Source organism: Zeus faber, assembly GCF_960531495.2.
Source record: "Zeus faber genome assembly, chromosome: 11".
NCBI classification, from domain to species: Eukaryota; Metazoa; Chordata; class Actinopteri; order Zeiformes; family Zeidae; genus Zeus; species Zeus faber.
This window is the reverse complement of record NC_137205.1, coordinates 7,151,137-7,171,761: the sequence shown is the minus strand read 5'-3', so window position 1 is coordinate 7,171,761 and position 20,625 is coordinate 7,151,137. Positions and strand designations below refer to the sequence as shown.

The window sequence follows — 20,625 nt, the reverse complement described above, 5'->3', positions numbered from 1 at the left end:
TTTCCGTCCGGTTGGATTTCGTGACCGGACGCATACAATCTAGGCGCATGCGCAGTAAACACTAGGAAGTGCGGAGAAATTGTTGCTCCTTTTTTAACCCGAGCTGGCCCGTTTTAAGTCCTACTTTTTGTAATCTCCGTTATTGTGCATTGTTTGCGTTGACGTTTTTCTACAGCGGGGAAGAGGGCGCGTCTGACCCCGCCCCACCACGCAACCAGAAATGCCCAGGAGAAAGGTAAGGCAAGTTATTATTTAAGCTGCGTGAAGAATGTAAGTATGACGGATACAACAACATAACATCAAAGCAAATAGAAGCTAATATTAGGTTCGGATAAGAAACATTGCAATATATAAATGCACCACTTGAATCGTTCTCTAATATTTCAAGCTGCCATTTGTTGTTTATTGTACCTCATCGGACACAGGGGGGCAAAAACGGAGTTACCGGTATTATTTAGGTGAGCAAGCTAACGAAACCAGTTTCAAGTTGCAAAATGCGTTGCTATGTAGTGACATTGCAGAGGGCTAATGTAGGCAATTTCTGCAAGGAAGTGTTTCTTTTCTGTGGATTACTAACATGGAGACGCTGAGCATTGCGTTCCTGATGAGATTCCCTAGTAAGATAATGAGAAACGTTCATTGAGTCGGGGAAGCGCACACACCACAACATCCCTCTGATTGGACACTGTCAAATCAAGCAGCGCCCCCATTGGCTCTGCGTCATTAAACCACGCCCACTTTCGTATGTGATTTGACGCATTCAAAGGACCCGTCGTACCCCAGCAATAAATAGTGATAGGTCCGTCTAGGAAACCCGTAGTTTAGTGAATCGATAATTAATCCCCACTCCAAAGTCGTATTAGTATGATAGTAATATAAAAATATAAATTGTCTTAAATACGATCATAAAAAGATGAAGTAGTAACACACCGCGCCCACACACACACACACACACACGCACGCTCCTTTTCGCTTATGTTGTCTGTATCAACCCACTAATTACACAACATTTAGTCATTTAGCAGACGCTTATATCCAAAGCTACTTACAATTATTCAAATGCCGATGGACGCAGCCACCGGGAGCCAAGTGTCTTGCTCAAGAACACTACAGCGTGCTAGCAGGAACCAGCAACCTTTAGATTACTAGATGACCAGCTCTACCTCCTGAGCTACCGTCACTCCGTTTGGGAGTCAAGATCTAGGCGGCCCGGGTCCAGTCCGGACATTTTTTTAAATGGAGCATTAAGGTGAACAACCGTCCCTTCTGTCTCCCGTGTTTGTCGACTTTAGATTTATTGAAACCTATTGATCAAAAGTTGGAGGTTGGATATACAAATCTCGCTTTATTCGGACTGCTTCCCGAACTGATATCCCCGGCAGCTGCCGCTCCATTCCATCTTCGCCGGGAAAAGTGTCCTTTATTGCGGGGCAGGGGGGCAGGGGGGGAGGGGGGTCCGTGCTTCTCAAGGGGTCTATGCATGGGGAATTCCACTCCTCCACCACGATGGGATCCTTACTGGATTATCCGTCGGTAAAAAAAACAAAACAGCATTGCTTGACTTTTTCCATCAGATCACAGTGTAGAGTATAGTACAGTATATATGAATTCCACCCGGCAATCGGATTGAATGAGCCAATAGAGGGTAAAAGAAATAAACTGTGATTGGCTGTGTTTCCAGAGGACAGCGGGCAGCAGCTCCGACGGCACAGAGGACTCGGATTTCTCCGCCGACCTCGAGCCCACGGAGACGCCCGAGCACGAGCACGCGCACAGGCAGAGGAACACGCGGCTCACCCGCGCGTCACTGCGGCTCAGTCAAAGCTCACAACAAGGTATCAATGTCCGCTCATTCAACTTTGTCTTAACATTCTGCGAACCGTCATGACCATCACTGGTTCATGGGACCCCCTCCCCCTAACTCTGGAGCATGTATTAAGCTTCTCCACTTTTTTTAGATAATATTAGGTTTCTTAAACTAAGATGTACATTTTAAACTGAGAAAACATAAATAGTATATGTTATACAGATTGAATGTTTCCTTTTTTAAGTTGACCCAATGACTAGATATATTGTGTACTGTATATATGACTATATATATCTGTATACTGTACAGTCATCCTTTGTGCACCCCAACTTGGACTGTCAACGGGACTAAATGTATCCTTGATGAGATACTTTCATTGTTTACCAACACATTCAGATTAGACGCCGTAATAAACAATCGTCCAGTTCGCTGTGTTTATCTGTATGTCTGTTGGCAGGCGTAGAAAAGGCACCATGGGGAGGCTAAACCCCTCATTTCAACAGCAGCCATTGTATATGGGCAGTCATAAAGCATGAATGGTTCAGACAGGCCGACCCTCCCCCTCTCTGATGTGACCCGTTTAGGCTCGGGCTGCCAGAGAGGATTTGCCACAGAGAAATGAGGTACTGACACCGCTTCCTTTACTTTTATTACTGGCCGGCGGTTGCTCGCTATCCTCTCTTCGTTTTGTTTTGGCGGCTCGCGCAGCGACTTAGTTAGTGACAATAAATGACAGTGTCCAGCGCCCCACCGTGCTAATACACACTGGGATTAGTGTCCCTATCTGTATCCTCATCATCAAGGACATAACACAACAAGTAAGTGCCCTTGTTACTGACTGGTTTATGCTTTCCGTCACACTTGCACACAAAAGGTAGGGCTGTTTTCATTTCTTTGTATCCATCTTCAATATCTACTTCTACTACTTCAATGCGTTGCATGCATGTTGGATTTGTGTTATTGCTTTGAGTGTTATTAGACATCAACATCAGTCCACCTGGTTTAAGTATTCTATTCTATTCTATTCTATTCTATTCTATTCTATTCTCTCTCTATCATGTCTTAGATAACTGCAGTCCCATACAAAGCAGTCCCTCTACAACCCTGGGTCAAGAGGAGGAGGTAGATTCAACAGCAGCAGGAGCAGCGGCGGCGGCAGGGGCGGCGGCAGCAGCAGCGGCAGCAGCGTCAGTGTTCTCTTCCGGGCGCAGGGTCACTCGCAGCCAGCAGGGGGCCACAAACGCCGCCGCTAAAAAGTACCCGCTCCGCCAGAGCAAGTCATCCGGCTCTGATACTGAAGTCAACGGTGAGAGAGGTTTTCTGTTACAAACCCACTCACAGGAAGTTATATACAAGCATGTAAATTAAACATAATTCCATAGAAAGGGTTAAAGATTTACTATACCCTAACCCCTAAAGGACGGGATCAAGATTCCAGAGATTTATTTCTCACATACATATACAAACGTTCATCATAGCTTGCATTTAAGATAAAACCCTAAATCCTACCTTGTCCTTGTATTTAAGATGAAACTCTATACCTTCTATATCCCCTCAGGGATAATAACAGGATATAGGGTTTAACAAACACATTCCCTATTTTTCTGGAGAAAAACAAGTCCCTTAAAAAAATCACTTTCAGGTCCCCTGGAGCTATTGGAACTATTTAAGATAAGGCCAGATAAGATAACACTTGGGAATTACATAATTCCAGAATGCGGTTTATAGTTCAACATTCTATATTATACAGTATCATTTAAAGGTCTATCTTCCGTATTGGATATTACTTATATTGTATATTGGATCTCACAGTTTCTTTGCATCGGACACAATATGTCTTCATTGTATATTTCATCAGAAATCCGAGGTAATTCATAAAAGTATACTTGTTACGTTATATATATTCTTTAATAGTGCATTGTCATCAGTTGTAAAGGGAGGGTAGAGCATCACTCTCACTACTTTGAGGTGTTACCATATAGTCTGTAGGTACAAACGAAACAACCTTACAGCCACACGCCTGCATTCCTGACTGTAACAGCTACTGCTGTGATGTTTAAAGTTATAGAACGTTTATTTTGTATTTTTGCCGGAAGCAGCTGCTGGCAGAGTGTGTGGGATCATTTATCATCAACTGAATTTCCTCTCAGAGTTGTTACATACGCTGTTTCCGTAGGCCTCTTTTTGTCGTCACTTCTAGATCTCGAATTTATCCCTCTTCTTAATACCAGGTTTTGCGCCCCTGCTGATGTTTTAAATGAGCTTAACAATCAAAAAGTCATGCATAGACACGTGGCAGCAAAAGTGCCTCATCGGTTTCAGGATTGCCAGTTTCTAACTTACTGGTTGCTAATTTCAATGACCTTTTAATGGGCCAGTAGGGGTGCAGTTTTTTTTCCTGTAGTAAAGTAGCTGCCGTTATGAAGTAAAATAACTTTCCAACATTTGACAATCGTGCCCTTATGTACTGTATGTACATGCAGGCATGCATACATACATACATAGTGTACATACATACATAGGTATTTCCATTTGAACAAACACTAATATAAATGACACTTTTCCCACAAAAAGATGATCATAATGGATCACAGTGGGTTATAGAGGAATATCTGCAGGCCTAATAAATACATACATACATACATACATACATACATACATATATACATACATACATATATATATATATATATATATATATATATACACCGATATAAATTACACTTTTCCCACAAAAGATGATCATTAAGGATCAAAGTGGGTTTGTGAAATATTATCAGTTTCAATTAGGAGTCAAAATCGGAATATATTTCAATATTAAAAATAATAAAGCATACAAATTCAATTGAGGTTATAGAGGAATATCTGCAGGCCTAATACATACATACATACATACTTACATATATACATACATACATACATACATACATACATACATACATACACTACTCACATAAAGTTAGGGATATTTGGCTTTCGGGTGAAATTTATGGAAAATGTAAAAAGTTCACTCTACAGTGATATTATATCATGAAAGTAGGGCATTTAAGTAGAAACATGCAATGGTGATTTCCTCATCTCAACAATTTATTGAAACAAAAGCCAACAACAGTGGTGGGTAAACCACAACAAAAAATGTCAATGTCTCAATAACTTGTCATGTGCCCTTGAGCATCAATTACAGCTTGACAACGACGTCTCATGCTGTTCAAAGTCGACTTATTGTCTGCTGAGGCATGGCCCCCCACTCTTCTTGAAGGGCGGCCCTCAGGTCATTGAGGTTCTGGGGTACAGAGTTACGAGCCTCTACACAGCGACTCAGCTGATCCCATAGGTTTTCTATGGGATTTAGGTCTGGAGAAGGAACAGGCCACTCCATTTGAGGTACCCCAGTCTCCAGCAGCCGTTCCCTAATGATGCCACCTCGATGAGCTGGAGCATTGTTGTCCATGAAGATGAAATGAGGCCTGTGTTGTTCATGCAGGGGCACAATGACTGGATTAATGATGTTATTCAGGTAGTATGGGCTTGTCACTGTACCATTCACAAAGTGTAGGGCAGTTCTGTATTGACTAGACACACCTGCCCACACTGTAACACCACCACCACCAAAGGCTCGTCTGGTGACAACAGTGGCTGATGCTTAGCGCTCTCCTTGACGTCTCAAACATCGTTGGCGGCCATCTTTTCTGCTCAACGTGAATCAACTTTCATCAGAGAACAGCACTGAGGCCCACTGGTCCCATGCCTGTGCCTGGTGGTGTGGTCAGGTATCCTTGCAGGTCGTCTAGCACGCAGACCACGCTGATGTAAACGGTTTCGAATGGTCTGACGTGACACTTGGGTGCCTCTCACCTCCCTTAAATGTGTCTGGAGTTGAGTGGCATTCATCATCCGGTTCCGCAGGGCACTGTTCACAATGAAGCGCTCATCAGTGTGTGATGTGGCCAAAGGACGTCCACTTCTATGCCTTTCTGTGACTCTTCCAGTCTCTGTATCTCTGTTGGAACCTGCTGATGACACTCTGTGACACTCTAAGCTCAGTGGCCACTTTCCTCTGAGAACATCCTGTTTGAAGCCTCACAATGGCGAGGTCCTGTTGATCAGTTGTTAGGTGTCGTCTTGGTCTCATGATGTCAAAATGTGAACAGCATGATGAAGAGGACTGTTTAAATACCAATTCTAATTGAACCAGGAAATGTATTGGTCGATTCATGGATCAAACACCTGTTGTGAATTTTGCCGTTCAGCTCCTTGTTAGGGAACAGCAAGTTGTGCAAAAAGTACTGAAACATTGAACAGTTGGACATGTGCATTCAGAAGTTTAGAGAAGGTCAAATTATAGTGCATTTTAGGTTCATCCTGAAATTTCACCCGAAAGCCGAATATCCCTAACTTTTTGTGAGTATCATATATACACTGATATAAATGACACTTTTCCCACAAAAAGATGATGACATGTCAATGATTCACAGTGGGTTTGTGAATCTGTGTCAGTTTCGATAAGGAGTCATGGGCACAGTCGAACTCGCAGACCTCTTCTCTTTTAAATCGACTCCTCAGACTCGAAGCCGGAGGAGACCCTGCCGCGCACCCCCACGGGCAACGCCCCCTCCTCGGAGTCGGACCTCGAGGCCTCCAGCCCAGGCAACGAGCTGGTCTCCCCTGGCAACGACACTGCGGCCGCGGCCGTCTCCCAGGAGGAGGACGAACGGCTGGCCAAAGAGCTGTCGCTCCGGGAGGCGGCAGCCCACGATCTCTCCCACAGGCCCAAGCGGCGGCGCTTCCACGAGAGCTACAACTTCAACATGAAGTGTCCCACACCGGGCTGCAACTCTCTGGGTGAGTTATTACCATGACGACGACATTTGTAGAGGTGCTGAAACTCATTGGCCGTCACAATTTACATCCAATAAATTGTACACCGACTGAAAACATGTTAACATCATGTGCATAGTAGAATTCCACCAGAATACCACTATATCTACACCACCTATATCTATGCTACACAACAAATTAAGATAAATATACATTTTAAAAGTTGAAATTCTAGTTTTAAGAATTCCTTTTAGTGACAAAAACAATTTTGAATTGTTTCATCTTTTTTGGTATACTTTATTAATCCCTTTATGAATCCCAAATGCTTGGAAACAGGCACAATAGGACGGTGCCCGAGCACCTGCCTCTTTGCCTGTTGATGTCCATGGTGTCCTTATTTGATGATAAAACGTTTTTTCATACTCTCTCTCTCTCCTCTCTCTCCCTCTCTCAGGCCATCTAACAGGCAGGCATGAGCGACATTTCTCCATCTCAGGCTGCCCCCTCTACCACAACCTCTCCGCAGACGAATGCAAGGTACACGCAAACAATTAGTGTTGCATCAGTAGATTCACAGGCAATGACACACACACACACACACACACACACACACACACACATAATGTCCTTATTAACAAAAGTAAAACAGAGCTTAGTTAATGCAAATTTTAATGAATAGATACATTTTCCTTGTTGATGTCTTCCAGCTATCAAACATCACTTGTTAACATTGTCGGTTTTCATCACAGAACCTAACATGAAGACACCAACAACCTTATTACGCAACAAGTTGTATTCCAAGTTATAGTTGTTGTTTTTTCTTTTCTTCAGTCTGTTTTTCAGACTCGGCTCTTCCCAACAAAACAATCTGTAAAACACAAATCACAAACAGCATAGAGATGTCTGAAACACATGTAACCGGGCCTGCGAGACCATGACAGCTGTCTGCCAGTTGTACGTGTGCCTGTGTGTGCCTGTGTGTGCCTGTGTGTGCCTGTGTGTGCCTGTGTGTGCCTGTGTGTGCATGCATGTGTGTGTGTTTACCTCTCACCTGTCGGAGAGTATTAAAGGTGTTGCCAGTGTTGTCATCTTCCCAGGGCAAGGCATCCACGCGCGACAAACAGACTGAGGAGAGGACGCTGTCCCACCGCCAGGACGAGAACAGACACTCCACGCGGAACCAGGTTGCTACAATGCTGCACACGTATCGTCACATATCCCATATCGTCCTTGCATATTACACAATCTACTTCTGAGCGATGGATTCATATTAAAATATCATATCGTCATGTCTTGATGCACAATTGAGCAGTTTAAATTTGATGTTACAATCTGTATTTGGGTAAATGACAAATAAGGTTTTTGAGGGGGAGTAATTTTGTTTTTTATATATATTTTATATTTTTATATAATTTTTTTAATATAAAAAAAAAATAGTTACTCATGTTTATTCACGTATGTCTATTAAGTTGAAAGACTTTCTTGTTTCGATTTCTGACATAGATTGTTAAAAATGTCAGGTTGTACAACCATAAACAAAGCCTTGTAGGCCTTTTCACTGTCTAAAGCACGGCTGCACTGCTGAACCTTTTCAGACTTTTAAGCCACAAAACTCCCAAAATGAAGGAACTTAAAAAATGTGAAAATGGTTTAAAATTAAACGTACTTCATACAGATATTTTCCTATTTTACATGTGTCTTCACATCTAGTTTATTTTAATGACAATTGACACAAAAAATGTCATTGACCCAATCATACACAATATAAGGTGTGAAATACACTATAGGTCTGAATTATATTTGGGAAAACATGTATTTTCATATTGCCGTGTCATCGAATTTGGACGAACCAGCCTTGGACTCTGAGTTAGAATTAAAAGAATCAGATATCATCCAAGATGCCCAATGAATATTGCAACCACCCCAAAACGCAATTTATACAGACCTGGTTGACAGGAAAAAAAACTCTTGCATTCAGTCCCCCACGGAAATGCACATAAACTGACATAAAAATAAATAAATAAATAAACAAAACAAAAAAAACTTCCCAACAACAACTTCTCAAACCTCTTCTCGTGTAGGACTGCTTTTCATGGACCTCTTAAATATGATACAACGAGTAGTAAAACTAGTGTGTGTGAATGCAACATACAGGTAAAATAAGTAAAAATGTATGATTTGCATATCAGGAGCCTAACCTTTAACGTGAGAACCACTGAGGTGTTATTATCAAAACTTTGCGGCTTTTGAAAAAGAACTATTCCTTACTCAGGAAATACTTGCAGAGCCACTCCCCTAGTTTGAGAAACACTGGCATAGGGGGCTTCGGTGCCTTGCTCTAGGACTCCTCAGCGCAGCCCGGCTGGTATTAGATGGATAACGTTTAAATTATTATTATTATCATTATCATCATCATCATCATCATCATCATCATCATCATCATCATCATCAAGTCTTTGTGTCACCTTAATGACACATCCACATAAAAATACTGCACATTACACACACTCCTGCAGAGAATGCTAGCTCCATCTGCAATGAACTTGTGTGTGTGTGTGTGTGTGTGTGTGTCTGTGTGTGTGTGTGTGTGTGTGTGTGTGTGTGTGTGTGTGTGTGTGTGTGTGTGTGTGTGTGTGTGTGTGTGTGTGTGTGTGTGTGTTTCATCCATGTGACGGTCCCAGGCCCCTACGGAACGTCATTTGCGTTACAAGGAGAAGGTGACAGAACTGAGAAGGAAGCGGAACTCTGGCCTCAATAAGGAGCAAAAGGAGAAGTACATGGTGAGGCGCGACATAGGTGTGCTTGTTTGTGCGTGTGTATGTGGTGTATGTGTCTCATAAGCAATATAGTGGATACATAAACAGGAACAGGATTTTATTTTCGGATTTCAAATCACAACCCCCCATCAACTTCATAAATCAACCAAGTCACACAACAACAACATCCGCCTGCCTTGAGGTGTGCTTCAGCAAGACCGTGAGTCCCCCCCATTTTCCAGGGGGCGCTGTTCAGTAGCTACCTTGAAAATAGCCTATGAAAAGTGCTTGAAAAGTCCTTGATTAAAAACGCCATCATTGAATGGCGTTATGTTATATAAGTCTTCGAAGATGGAAAAAAAAAAAAAAATAGTCCTTAAAGTATTTGAAAGTCATTGAATTTCATTTTGTAGTGCCAGAATGAACCCGGTTTTTGGAACAATATACATACCTATTTCCAATTGTACTGAGAGTTTCCCTTTTTTAGGTTTAGCACTATATCCTTGAGGTCCGAGTAAATCTTGTTCTTGCAAAACAATATCTGCTGGGGAAAAAAAGACAACAAAAAACAAACCAATGCTTTTCAGGTCAGCTAATGTTGGATCTGGAAAAGCTGTAACCTATATATATATATATATATATATATATATATATATATATATATATATATATATATATATATATATATATATATATATATATATATATATATATATATGTGTGTGTGTGTGTATATGTGTGTGTGTGTGTGTATATGTGTGTGTGTGTGTGTGTGTATGTATGTATATATATATATAGAATATATATATTTTTTATCAACGTTTTTTTTTATTTTTCACATTATATCACAGGTCCAAACAAGACCAACAGAAAAATAAACTTAAAACAAAATCCCCTACCCCCCACCCTCCAGATACCATAGACATATGAACATCATACTTGGCCAGACATCAAAGAAGAAAAATAAATAACACAAAATAGAGTAAAATGACGGGGAAATTTTTTTTTACATTGGTGTGCTGTTAGCTTCCATATTCTCCACAAAGGTTAAGAAAGGCTGCCAAATAGTATAAAACTTCAGAGTAGACCCTCTGACAGTGTATCTAATCTTCTCCAATTTAAGATGGGACATCACTTTCCTGATCCTGATGGCTATATGTCGGTGGAGTAGGAGCTTTCCATTTAAACAGCATCAGTCTCCTGGCCAGGAGAGTACATAAGGCCATCATGCTTACCTCCCTCTCAGTGGGAGGGATGTCCACAAGGGCCACACCACAGAGTGCAATGAATGGAGGCTACTCCACTGCTCTTCCCAGTATCCCAGAGAAGGTGTCGAAGATGGTTTGCCAGAACAAATTAAGTTTTTGGCATGTCCAGAACATGTGCAGCAGAGTGGCTGGAGCCTGCCTGCAACAATCACACGTAGGGTCTGTGTCAGCATTGATCTTAGAAAGTCTGACTTTGGACCGGTGCCAAACGGCATGCCTGAGACATATGGTAGAGTAGAAGATTATTCTTATTATTTTGTGCCAAGTTTGATCTGAGATTGGTTCACCTTAGTCTGTTTCCCATTTATTTTTAACGAGGTCCAGGGCTGCTGATTGCATTTGTTGAGTAGTTCATAGATTATGCTTATAGCCCTTTTTGTGACTTACAGTTAAAAATGAAGTCTAAAAGAGAGGTGGGGGGACATGATGGAAAGCAATTTGAGTTGGAGGCTACAAAGTTCCGGAGCTGCAAGTACCTATAAAAGTGTAATTTGGGAATGTAGCATTTCTGCACCAGCTGCTCAAAGGAGGCAACATTGCCGTCGATATATAATATAGTATATAATGACAGTGAGGTCACACCCCTTCTAGACCAGGTAGCAAAGGCCTCATCCATCACCAATGGGATGAACATGTTTTCTTGCAATTGGTGCCGCTTGGCACGGATCCTTAAGGGAGAAGGACCTTCTTAACTGATTCCATATTTTGACTGAGTGTATGATAACCGGGTGAGAGGTGAACCTAGAAATAGGCTGTGAATGGTCGTTTTGTAACATATATTTGAAATGATCCTCGTGCAGGAGCACCGTCAGAATCACGGGACGAGCCGCGAGCCGCTGCTGGAGAACATCACCAGTGACTACGACCTGGAGCTGTTCAGGAAAGCCCAGGCACGTGCCTCGGACGACCTTGTAAGAGAGAGAACTCATCGCCAGCCTCCTCTCTGCTCTCTTTCCCTCACCTCTACTCCTCATCCTCCTCCCCTCTCTTCTTCTACACTCTGTTCCTTCACATCCTGTGAAGTTTAGTTGTCGTCGTCTTCTTCTTCTTCTTCTTCTTCTTCTTCTTCTTCTTCTTCTTCTTCTTCTGCTGCAGCTTTCTTCTCTACCCTGATCACAGATGAGACGAGGATTCGGAATCGGCCGTGGTAGTCCTGGTCAAATGACTTTCAGTTTTGTTGTTTGACTTTGGTTTCTCTATTTTCTTTTCTGTTTTGTAAAGTTATGGGCACAAAGACATTTAGGAGCGCAATGAAAATGTTTTTTATTTTCACATATTAAAGAACAACTTTATTGTATGGATGGCCTATATTTTTGCTCATCACTGGAAACAGCGCCCTCTCAAATTATAGTAGATAAACAATGAAATAAATCATAGTAGGTTTTTATTTTATTTTTTACAACTCACCCCTCTCAAATCAAAGTTCAATTTGTGCGAATAGATTTTTTTCACGTTTGAACATCTCTTTTTTTTTTTTGCATATGCGGGGATGTGCAAATGGGGCTTAGTGTAGAACCATGATGGTAGAACTGTTACAATTCAAGACTGAGCACCTTGCTCAAATATCTGCGTATTGTCCAAATTTTGAGGGGTTTCACAAAAACGTTGTTATTTTTTTCGGAGCCTGAGTTAAATAAAGTCCCCTAACAGTCTCATAAACAGTTCCTGGTAGTATACACTTTGGCAGTAACTCAATTGAAGAGGCGAATTAGTGATGTTGACCAACAGCAAAACTGATGTTTTCTGTGCAGATGTTTGAAGAGTTGGTCCGTTGTCACTCAATCATTTAAATCAAATAGGGAAGTCACAATCATGACATTGTAGCTGACGATTAACCACAATCAGAATCTGCTTATTCTGCCATGTACATTTACATACTGTATATGCCATTTGAGGATGAAATATTCCACCCTGTCACCCCCCCCATCGCAAGTAAGACATTTGTAATAGATTATTAAAATAAGGCTTTGTGCCTGAATATAAAATTGAATAAAAAGTGAGGGTAAAATTAAAATAGTTGAATATACAGTATACAAATAGCCCAAAAATACAAGTACAAAACAGAAAAAGTCAGGTATATTAAAATATAAATAATGTACAAAATGTGATACTATGCACAGGATTTATTATTGTTATCAGTATGTAGGGTATACGTTTTAAATATGAATTATGATTATGTACTAACTAGATTATTAAAGTATGTTTGTATTGGACAATTACAAAGTACAAATTGCACTGTGATTGCAGTTTAATTGTCTTTAGTTGTTCATTTTACGCCATTTTAATACAGGCATCAAATAAAACTATAACTAAAACTACTACTACAACCGCCTACTTCACAAGCACACGGTCAAACTCCAGAGTGACCGAGACCTTGACCCTCAGCACCCTCAACCCTCTCTTTTACTTATACGCTTATTTTTTTCTTCTCCTTCATCCACTCCGTTTCTCCTCCTGCCTCTCTCGTCCCTGTCCCCACCCGGTGTGCAGGAGAAGCTCCGTCTGTCAGGCCAGGCGTCGGAGGGCGGCAACATGATAAAGAGCATTGTGTTCGGCCGCTACGAGCTGGACACGTGGTACCACTCTCCGTACCCCGAGGAGTACGCCCGCCTCGGGAGGCTCTACATGTGCGAGTTCTGCCTCAAGTACATGAAGAGCCAGACCATCCTGCGTAGGCACATGGTGAGGAAATGGCCTTTTTATTGTCTTTGGCATTTTTTCATCAGGGTTGTTAGTTAGCTTCTGAACACATTCCATTAAATATAAAAAGTGTAACATGTTGTGTTTTCTTAAAATCACATTTATTGCATTGATATCCTTGGAACCATGGAGGAAAAAAAAAGTGTGTGTGTGTGTGTGTGTGTGTGTGTGTGTGTGTGTGTGTGTGTGTGTGTGTGTGTGTGTGTGTGTGTGTGTGTGTGTGTGTGTGTGTGTGTGTGTGTGTGTGTGCACATATACACATATATCATTATTTAATCTAATTTTATATAATATATAATTTTTTATTATTAATTTAGGGCCATTTTCCAACCAATAAGGAACTGACTTTTTCAAATCTTATCAAAGCTGCTGAGGAATAAATAATTCTAAGAGTCCTATTCCTCCACAACTATTACCTTTCTATCTCCAAGCCAGGGAGGCATTTTCCCACTTTATCACTACTTAGGGCTGCGTCCATTTAGATGTGGCATCACATGTTTCTGGATCTGACTGACAGACAGAAATAAGAATGAGATCTTCCTAAAATGTGCTTCAGATATTCCCTAACAGTAATCAGCCAATGTGTGTCTTCATGGGCGACAAAGAGGCTAAATCGTAGAGGCTAAAAGGATCTTTCGATCAAAAGCCAAAATCTTCCTAAATGTGTTATTTTGCCGAACATTGTGTCTATTTCAAGGACCTTGGGTGCTTGAGAGTTTGGATGAATTGTAATAGACTTTTCAAGGACTGTAGCACCTCAACAGCATTTTTTTTGGAGATCTAGAACAGCCAATATTGGTCCTTCCCTGTTTTACTATATTGCATTATTAAAACCCTCCCATGACTATGGTGTCCATCGACTGAGACCATCGATTTGTGTTGCGTCAAGGCCAAGTGTGTGTGGAAACACCCGCCAGGCGACGAGATCTACAGGAAAACCAACATCTCTGTATTCGAAGTGGACGGCAAAAAAAACAAGGTGAGAGAGCGAGCCGGGCAGCTATTGCCGAAACATAAATATTGGCCAAAAAAACTATTGCCAGAACAAATTCTTACGTTATCTTCTCTCACACTGAGCACACAACAGTGAAATCACACTCACCGCAGGCCTGGACTACCTGCTTTGTCAATGGCTTAATATATACTTTTGCATTGATTTAACTTTTAATTTTCATGATCTAACTCTGAAGTTCACAATGAATCAAAACACCTCAGGGAAACACTCATGAATGTTTTAAAATGTCTTTAATTTATTTTTTGTAACTTTTTTTTTTTTAATTGATGTTCCTCACAATGTCCCCAATGTTCAGAAAAAAACCTCCTCCTTATTTGTTTGTTTTTTTAATGTGTGTTCGCGTCCCTGTCCGGATGTGACAGGGGTCAGTGCTAGTTCTCAGCTCCTCCAGCTTTTAAGACCTCCTGAGAATTGTGAGATTTGATTTGGGGTGCATTTTCTTTGGCGAGACTTGAAACAAACAATGTGCCCAGAAGAAAAGATTAATGATTAGAATACACAGAAATATTTCTTTCATGCGTTGTGAAAAAGCATGGCTGTTCCCTCGTGAAAGACTGTGATGCACGCGTAGCTGGAGCGCAAATGTCAAGCTTCATAAATGTAAAAAAAAAAAGGTAAAGTAAATATCATGGTGATTGCAGCCGAGGCTAATATATATATTTTCCCTGTAGATCTACTGCCAGAACCTGTGTCTGCTGGCTAAACTCTTCCTGGACCACAAGACGCTGTACTACGACGTGGAGCCATTCCTCTTCTATGTCATGACCGAGGCGGACAACACGGGCTGTCACCTGGTGGGCTACTTCTCCAAGGTGAGCAGGAAGCCCTCTGGCTTTCTCCTGTCGATATGTCATCCATATCGCACACATACAACTTCTGAGCTATTTTAATGGTTGGTTGTTTGTTTGTTTGTTTGTTTTACACTTGCATTTCATTCTACATTACATCTATACATCAATTCCACAATCACTGCAATACATTTTTGAGAAATAATCGATTTGGCACCAAGAGTTCAGAACTGGAAGTCCTTGTGAAAAAGATGAGGCTTCAACTGGGTTTTTATTTTTGCAGTAAGTCTTGTTTTTTCTTTAATGCCAGAAAACAACTTGTTTCGGGTACTTTTATGCCTGTTTTAGATCATGTTGATATTTTGTATTTGTCTGCCCCTAAGGCTTCTCTACGTACACTGAACACTTTGTACCCTGGTGCTCTGTGGTTTGTAGCTAATTCTAAAGCTCTCACTCATCACTGTATACTATATTTGAGAGTTGGCTGGTCATCTTCAGCATTGAGGAGACAAAATACTTTTTACAAGTTTATTTATAAGGTCATACTAGGTCGACTCCCAAACTACCTATAAAGCTATTTTGTATAAATGTCATAATATCTAAGGCCTACGGTCAAATAGCTACATTTTTTGGAAGTCCCCAAAGTACAAACAAAGTTTCTCGGAACATCTTTTTAGTTTTGTGGCCCGTCAGCTTGTAACAAACTTTATATATTGTATTGCCTTTCCTTTTATGTGTTATGTTTTTATGTATTCAGTAACATTATCCACTGCTTCCTTGGCCCGCTCTCTCCTGTACTGTAAAAGAGATGACCTAGTAAATTAAAGGTTAAATAAATAGCATTATCCAAGCGTTCACTTACTGTGAAATAGTAGAAGAGCATTTCTCTGGACATTGTGGACTCGCACCTATTTCCTCTTTCCATGTCGCCTAACTATGAGCAAAGCAAGAGGAAAGATTTATATACACATGACAGCAACGGCTACTCTCACGGCCTGATCTTAAATGTTCACTCTTTTTTGGCGGCATACACCAATGTCAGCTTTTCAATTTGTTATTTCACTTTAGTGAGAAAAAGGCTCATGGATCCCTGGAAGTCTTGAGCCTCACTGCTGTCGTCATTTCCAGCCGTTTGACCTCTATTCTGAGCAATGCGTTCATGTGTTGAACGTAATAAATGGTTGCCTTTGTGCTTGTGTTCCGCAGGAGAAGAACTCTTTCCTCAACTACAACGTGTCCTGTATCCTCACCATGCCCCAGTACATGAGGCAGGGCTACGGCAAGATGCTCATCGACTTCAGTGAGTACCACTGGTATATATACGGACATTCGCCAAACAATGGGATTTTTCGCTGTTTCAATTTACTTATTTGAACTTAACTTATCTCAATTTAAATAACAGGTTAACCTCTAGGCTCGAGCCCGTTAAGAGCCAAGGGAGACAGTAGCTTCTCACTGTTAGTTAAATTAAAGTAGTAAATCCATTTGTCTGTGAATTGTGCTCCCCACTGTTCTGGGTGGGGGGGCTTGAATATTACTAGAATAGTCACAGACAACATAAAAAACATTTGTGGATGAGTGGATAAACCAAAGGTCTAAAGGGCCCTTTACACCGTTTCCTCTCTTATAGGGTCACCCTAGAGGACACTTTACACTGTTTTCATAATCGCAGGGGCACTCTAGAGGGCACTTTACACCTTTCTCTTTACTGTAGGCGCACCTAGAGGGCACTTTTGCTGTGGGGTTTTTTCGGCCAAAGGGCCATCAGACCCCGTGTAGGGGTCCACCTACTTCAACACTATGTGTAATGTGGGGTCCGTGAGAGCACCCATGGTCACCTTTTCCTAACATACTCAAACTGGTGAGAATTGTGCTCCCCACTGTTCTCAGTGGGGGAGTAGCGTATTTCAGGAATAAAAACAAAAACAGAGAAAGCAAGAAAAGATGAGCAACCGGTCTGTTCTCCATTGCCAGGCTACCTGCTGTCCAAGGTGGAGGAGAAGGTGGGCTCACCCGAGAGACCCCTGTCCGACCTGGGCCTCATCAGCTACCGCAGCTACTGGAAGGAGGTACTCCTGCGGTACCTCAACAACTTCCAGGGAAAGGAGATCTCCATCAAAGGTCAGAACTGGGCTTTGGGTTGACAAAAGCCCTATAAACATCCATCCAAAAAGTCAACAAGAGGGATAAATATAGAAGTGATAGACACGACGCACATTTTTGGTAAATTGGTGAAAAGCGTGTTAATTAGCACGCATGTCTCTACTATGCATGTTATTATTGTCAAGGCAATGCCTAAGGAATACGTTATCGTTGGAAATTTCCTTTGGGAATTCCATGTGGTGACAGGCGTTGCCGGTGGTGTTGATTACTGAGAAGATCCACACTCCGCTAACACAAAGATTCTCAACTTTTTTTGTCTTTTCAAGCGAATGTGAGAATGTGAAAATGATTTGAGGTTTATTGCGAGAGTAATGCTGCCCCCAATAAATAAGTTAATTATTTATTTCTATATGGAAATGCATACCTGGTCAAATAAAATTCAACCTTTTTAATTAGAACCTCCAAATGAGTGATCAAACCACTGAATTGTTCTTATTCATTAGCTGTTAGGTTTTTAAAATCTACCAATGAGGAAGATTCACGACTACATTTTAGACTAGCTCATGTATAGTTTATTTCTACAGCTCAGGTAGACAGCTTGCTTTTGTCTAACTTGTGCTGTGTGCTTTGACAGAGATCAGCCAGGAGACGGCGGTGAACCCAGTGGACATTGTCAGCACACTCCAGTCCCTGCAGATGCTTAAATACTGGAAGGGAAAGCACCTTGTCCTGAAGAGACAGGTAACCAAACCCCATGTCACAAGTTCAAGAAGGATCCATAGGTATTCACATGCACCTGGAATTAGTCTTCTTCCACAGTCATCTGTAATGTTGTAATGTTGCCTGAAGAAGTTTTTGCATGAGCAGACTATGTAAAATGTACAAAAAAAACAGAAATATAAAATAGGAAAATTCATATTTAGATAGATAGATAGATGATAGATATGTGATACCGTAGATAAATAGGTCAATACTTCATTCATCCCCGGAGGGATATTAGAAAGAAATTGCATTATGCAATGGACCTAATAACTTCAATATATAATAAAATGAAAAATTAACTAGAAGATAGTAAAATGCGTACATATACAATAAACCATAAAAATAAACAATAAAAATGGCAATATATACAATAAACCTAATGCTAAACAATAAATATAATCCTAAAAATGAGCCAAAAACAGATGAAATACATTTTTTAAAGAAATTAGAAAAATGTGGCAATATACAACAGACCTTAAACATTAATTAGAAGAGAAACTAAAATGGCAACGTACAATAAAAAAATGTTTTTCCTATCTTGTAAAATTTTCATACAATAAAAATGTTATGTTCCAATTGATTCAAAATTTGAAAATATTTTGCAATGAATCGCAAATCATTTGCAAATAAAACTATCTGAACTTATAGTTATAGTTTTTGAACACACTATAATGTCAGAATGGGCTTTCAAGGTCTGCGGGACAGGAGGGGTGTGAGTGATTCAGGTTCGACTTGCCTGAAGGACTCGCACCCCCAACCCGGCAATTTTAACTGCAATTACCAACAGCACACATTGAGCACTGGGGTTTTTCCGGGGTGGCCGGTCGCTGGCGGGTCGATGTGGGGGTGTGGTTGGCCAGGGTGCGGTCGGGTGGGCCCCCCCCTCCCGGCCTGGCTGGAGTCCTGACGGCTTGCGCCTGGTGGCTTGGGATGTGCTGCGACCTGGCGGGGCTGCGGAGAGCTCCGCCGAGTGCCTTCCGGGGCCCCTGGGGGGACTGCTTGCCGTTGTGGGTGTGGGTTGGGGTGTGGGGGGCGGCTGTTGGCCTTTTGCTTTTGCGGCGCGGCTTATATGCGGCAGGTACCCCGGGTGCTGGGGGTAGCGGAGGGCCTGTACACCTGCTGGCCTGACGGCATTGCTGTAGGGGTGTGGGGGGTGTAACATCGAGGTGCCCCACGCTGGGCACACGTTGCTATGTGTATGGGCACTTGGCACTCACGCCGGGCAGGGTGTCTGGTCGGCTGCGGTGGGGCGGGCCTCCCCCTTGTGCAGGGCGTGGGTGGGTGTGGGGGTCCTGCCAGGGTGTCGGTCTGTCGCTGTGGGGCCGTGTTCTGGGCCCGCAGTCCGTGCCTTACGCCGTGGCTTGGGTTCTGTGCTGGTGGCTGCGTCTTGTGCCTGAACCAGGGGGTTGGTTGTATGAATGCGCCCCTGGGGTGTGGGGTCTCCTTGTGCTCCCTGGGACCGGGTCATGCTCCTCGGGGCTGGGCGTGAGGGTTGCTCCACGGACCTCTGGCTTCTCTGGGGGCCCGGGGGTCTTCTGTGGCCGCAGGGCGGGGTAACTGGGGATTTCCTGCAGCCGAGCGGTGTCCACGGGGTTGTGGAGTTCCGGGGGGCTTCGGGGCCCCTTCCACTGCTTGAAGGCGCCGCGACATAACACTGACCTTCTACACCAGTACCAATGGGGATAAGTCATGTACACTCACTGGTGGACATCTGGACACACACACAGACACACACACACACACACACACACACACACACACACACACACACACACACACACACACACCTGCTTCAAGTGCACACCAGCACCCACCTGGTTGCATTCCTCTCCTTTCCTCCCTCATTTTCTGCCATAACTATGACATGAAGAGGCCACGTGACCAGTTGTAGTTCCAGTTTTCCTGGACCTAATTCAGTTTTTCAATACATGTTGTCATCCAGTGTTCATGTTTTTGTATAAATGTTGTTTGTTTCTATGTTATTTTCTCTCACCCGTGGTGATTCTCCCCTTCTTGGAGTAGTGATCAGTTGTTTATAGACCCAAATATGATAAATAGTTCTCCAAAGAGGGGGGTTGGTGGTGGTTCTCTATAACCAAAAACTGTGATGTGATGTGATGTCTGATTTAAAAAATAAATAATAAATGAATGAATGTATAAATGAATGAATAAAATGGTTTTATCTTTTCTTTGACTGTGCCCTAAATATCCCCAGGACCTCATTGACGACTGGAAAGCCAAGGAAACCAAACGCGGCAGTGGCAAAACTATCGACCCCGCCGCCTTAAAATGGACGCCGCCCAAAGGGACCTAGAGCTCCATATGTGCACGCACTGACCCCTCCTTGCCCTCCACCCCACCCCATAAACACATACACACACACACTGCAGTCTGACTCTCCAACGGTCTGAGTCTCCAACACCAGTATCCACTTCACTCCCGTATTTACTGCTCAGTTTGGCAACAATTATGTAGAATTTTAGATTTAGATTAAGAAAAATATTAATAATTTTTATATATATATATATATACATATATATATATATATATATATGAGACATACCTATATTTAGACATACAAATATTTAGACAAATTGAGAGAGAAAAA

General features: G+C 42.1%; 1 protein-coding gene across 2 annotated transcripts; it reads left to right on the top strand.

Annotated features, from left to right (window-relative positions):
* Positions 1-94: 94 nt before the first annotated feature.
* On the top strand, positions 95-20,370 carry LOC307237463 (histone acetyltransferase KAT7-like; the record flags this gene model as incomplete). 2 transcript variants are annotated; one of them, XM_080010178.1, is made up of 15 exons in its annotated part: positions 1,507-1,533; positions 1,682-1,835; positions 2,874-3,113; positions 6,371-6,649; positions 7,080-7,162; positions 7,723-7,809; positions 9,307-9,405; positions 11,450-11,560; positions 13,140-13,331; positions 14,239-14,328; positions 15,036-15,176; positions 16,359-16,452; positions 17,127-17,273; positions 17,890-17,996; positions 20,233-20,370. In XM_080010178.1, the coding sequence occupies 15 exons, from the start codon at positions 1,507-1,509 to the stop codon at positions 20,329-20,331; spliced, it is 1,950 nt and encodes a 649-aa protein (XP_079866304.1). In that variant the 3' UTR covers positions 20,332-20,370. The 2 variants fall into 2 exon arrangements, with proteins under 2 accessions (XP_079866305.1, XP_079866304.1); XM_080010179.1 differs by lacking the exons at positions 1,507-1,533; positions 2,874-3,113; positions 6,371-6,649 and adding an exon at positions 95-235.
* Positions 20,371-20,625: the final 255 nt, after the last annotated feature.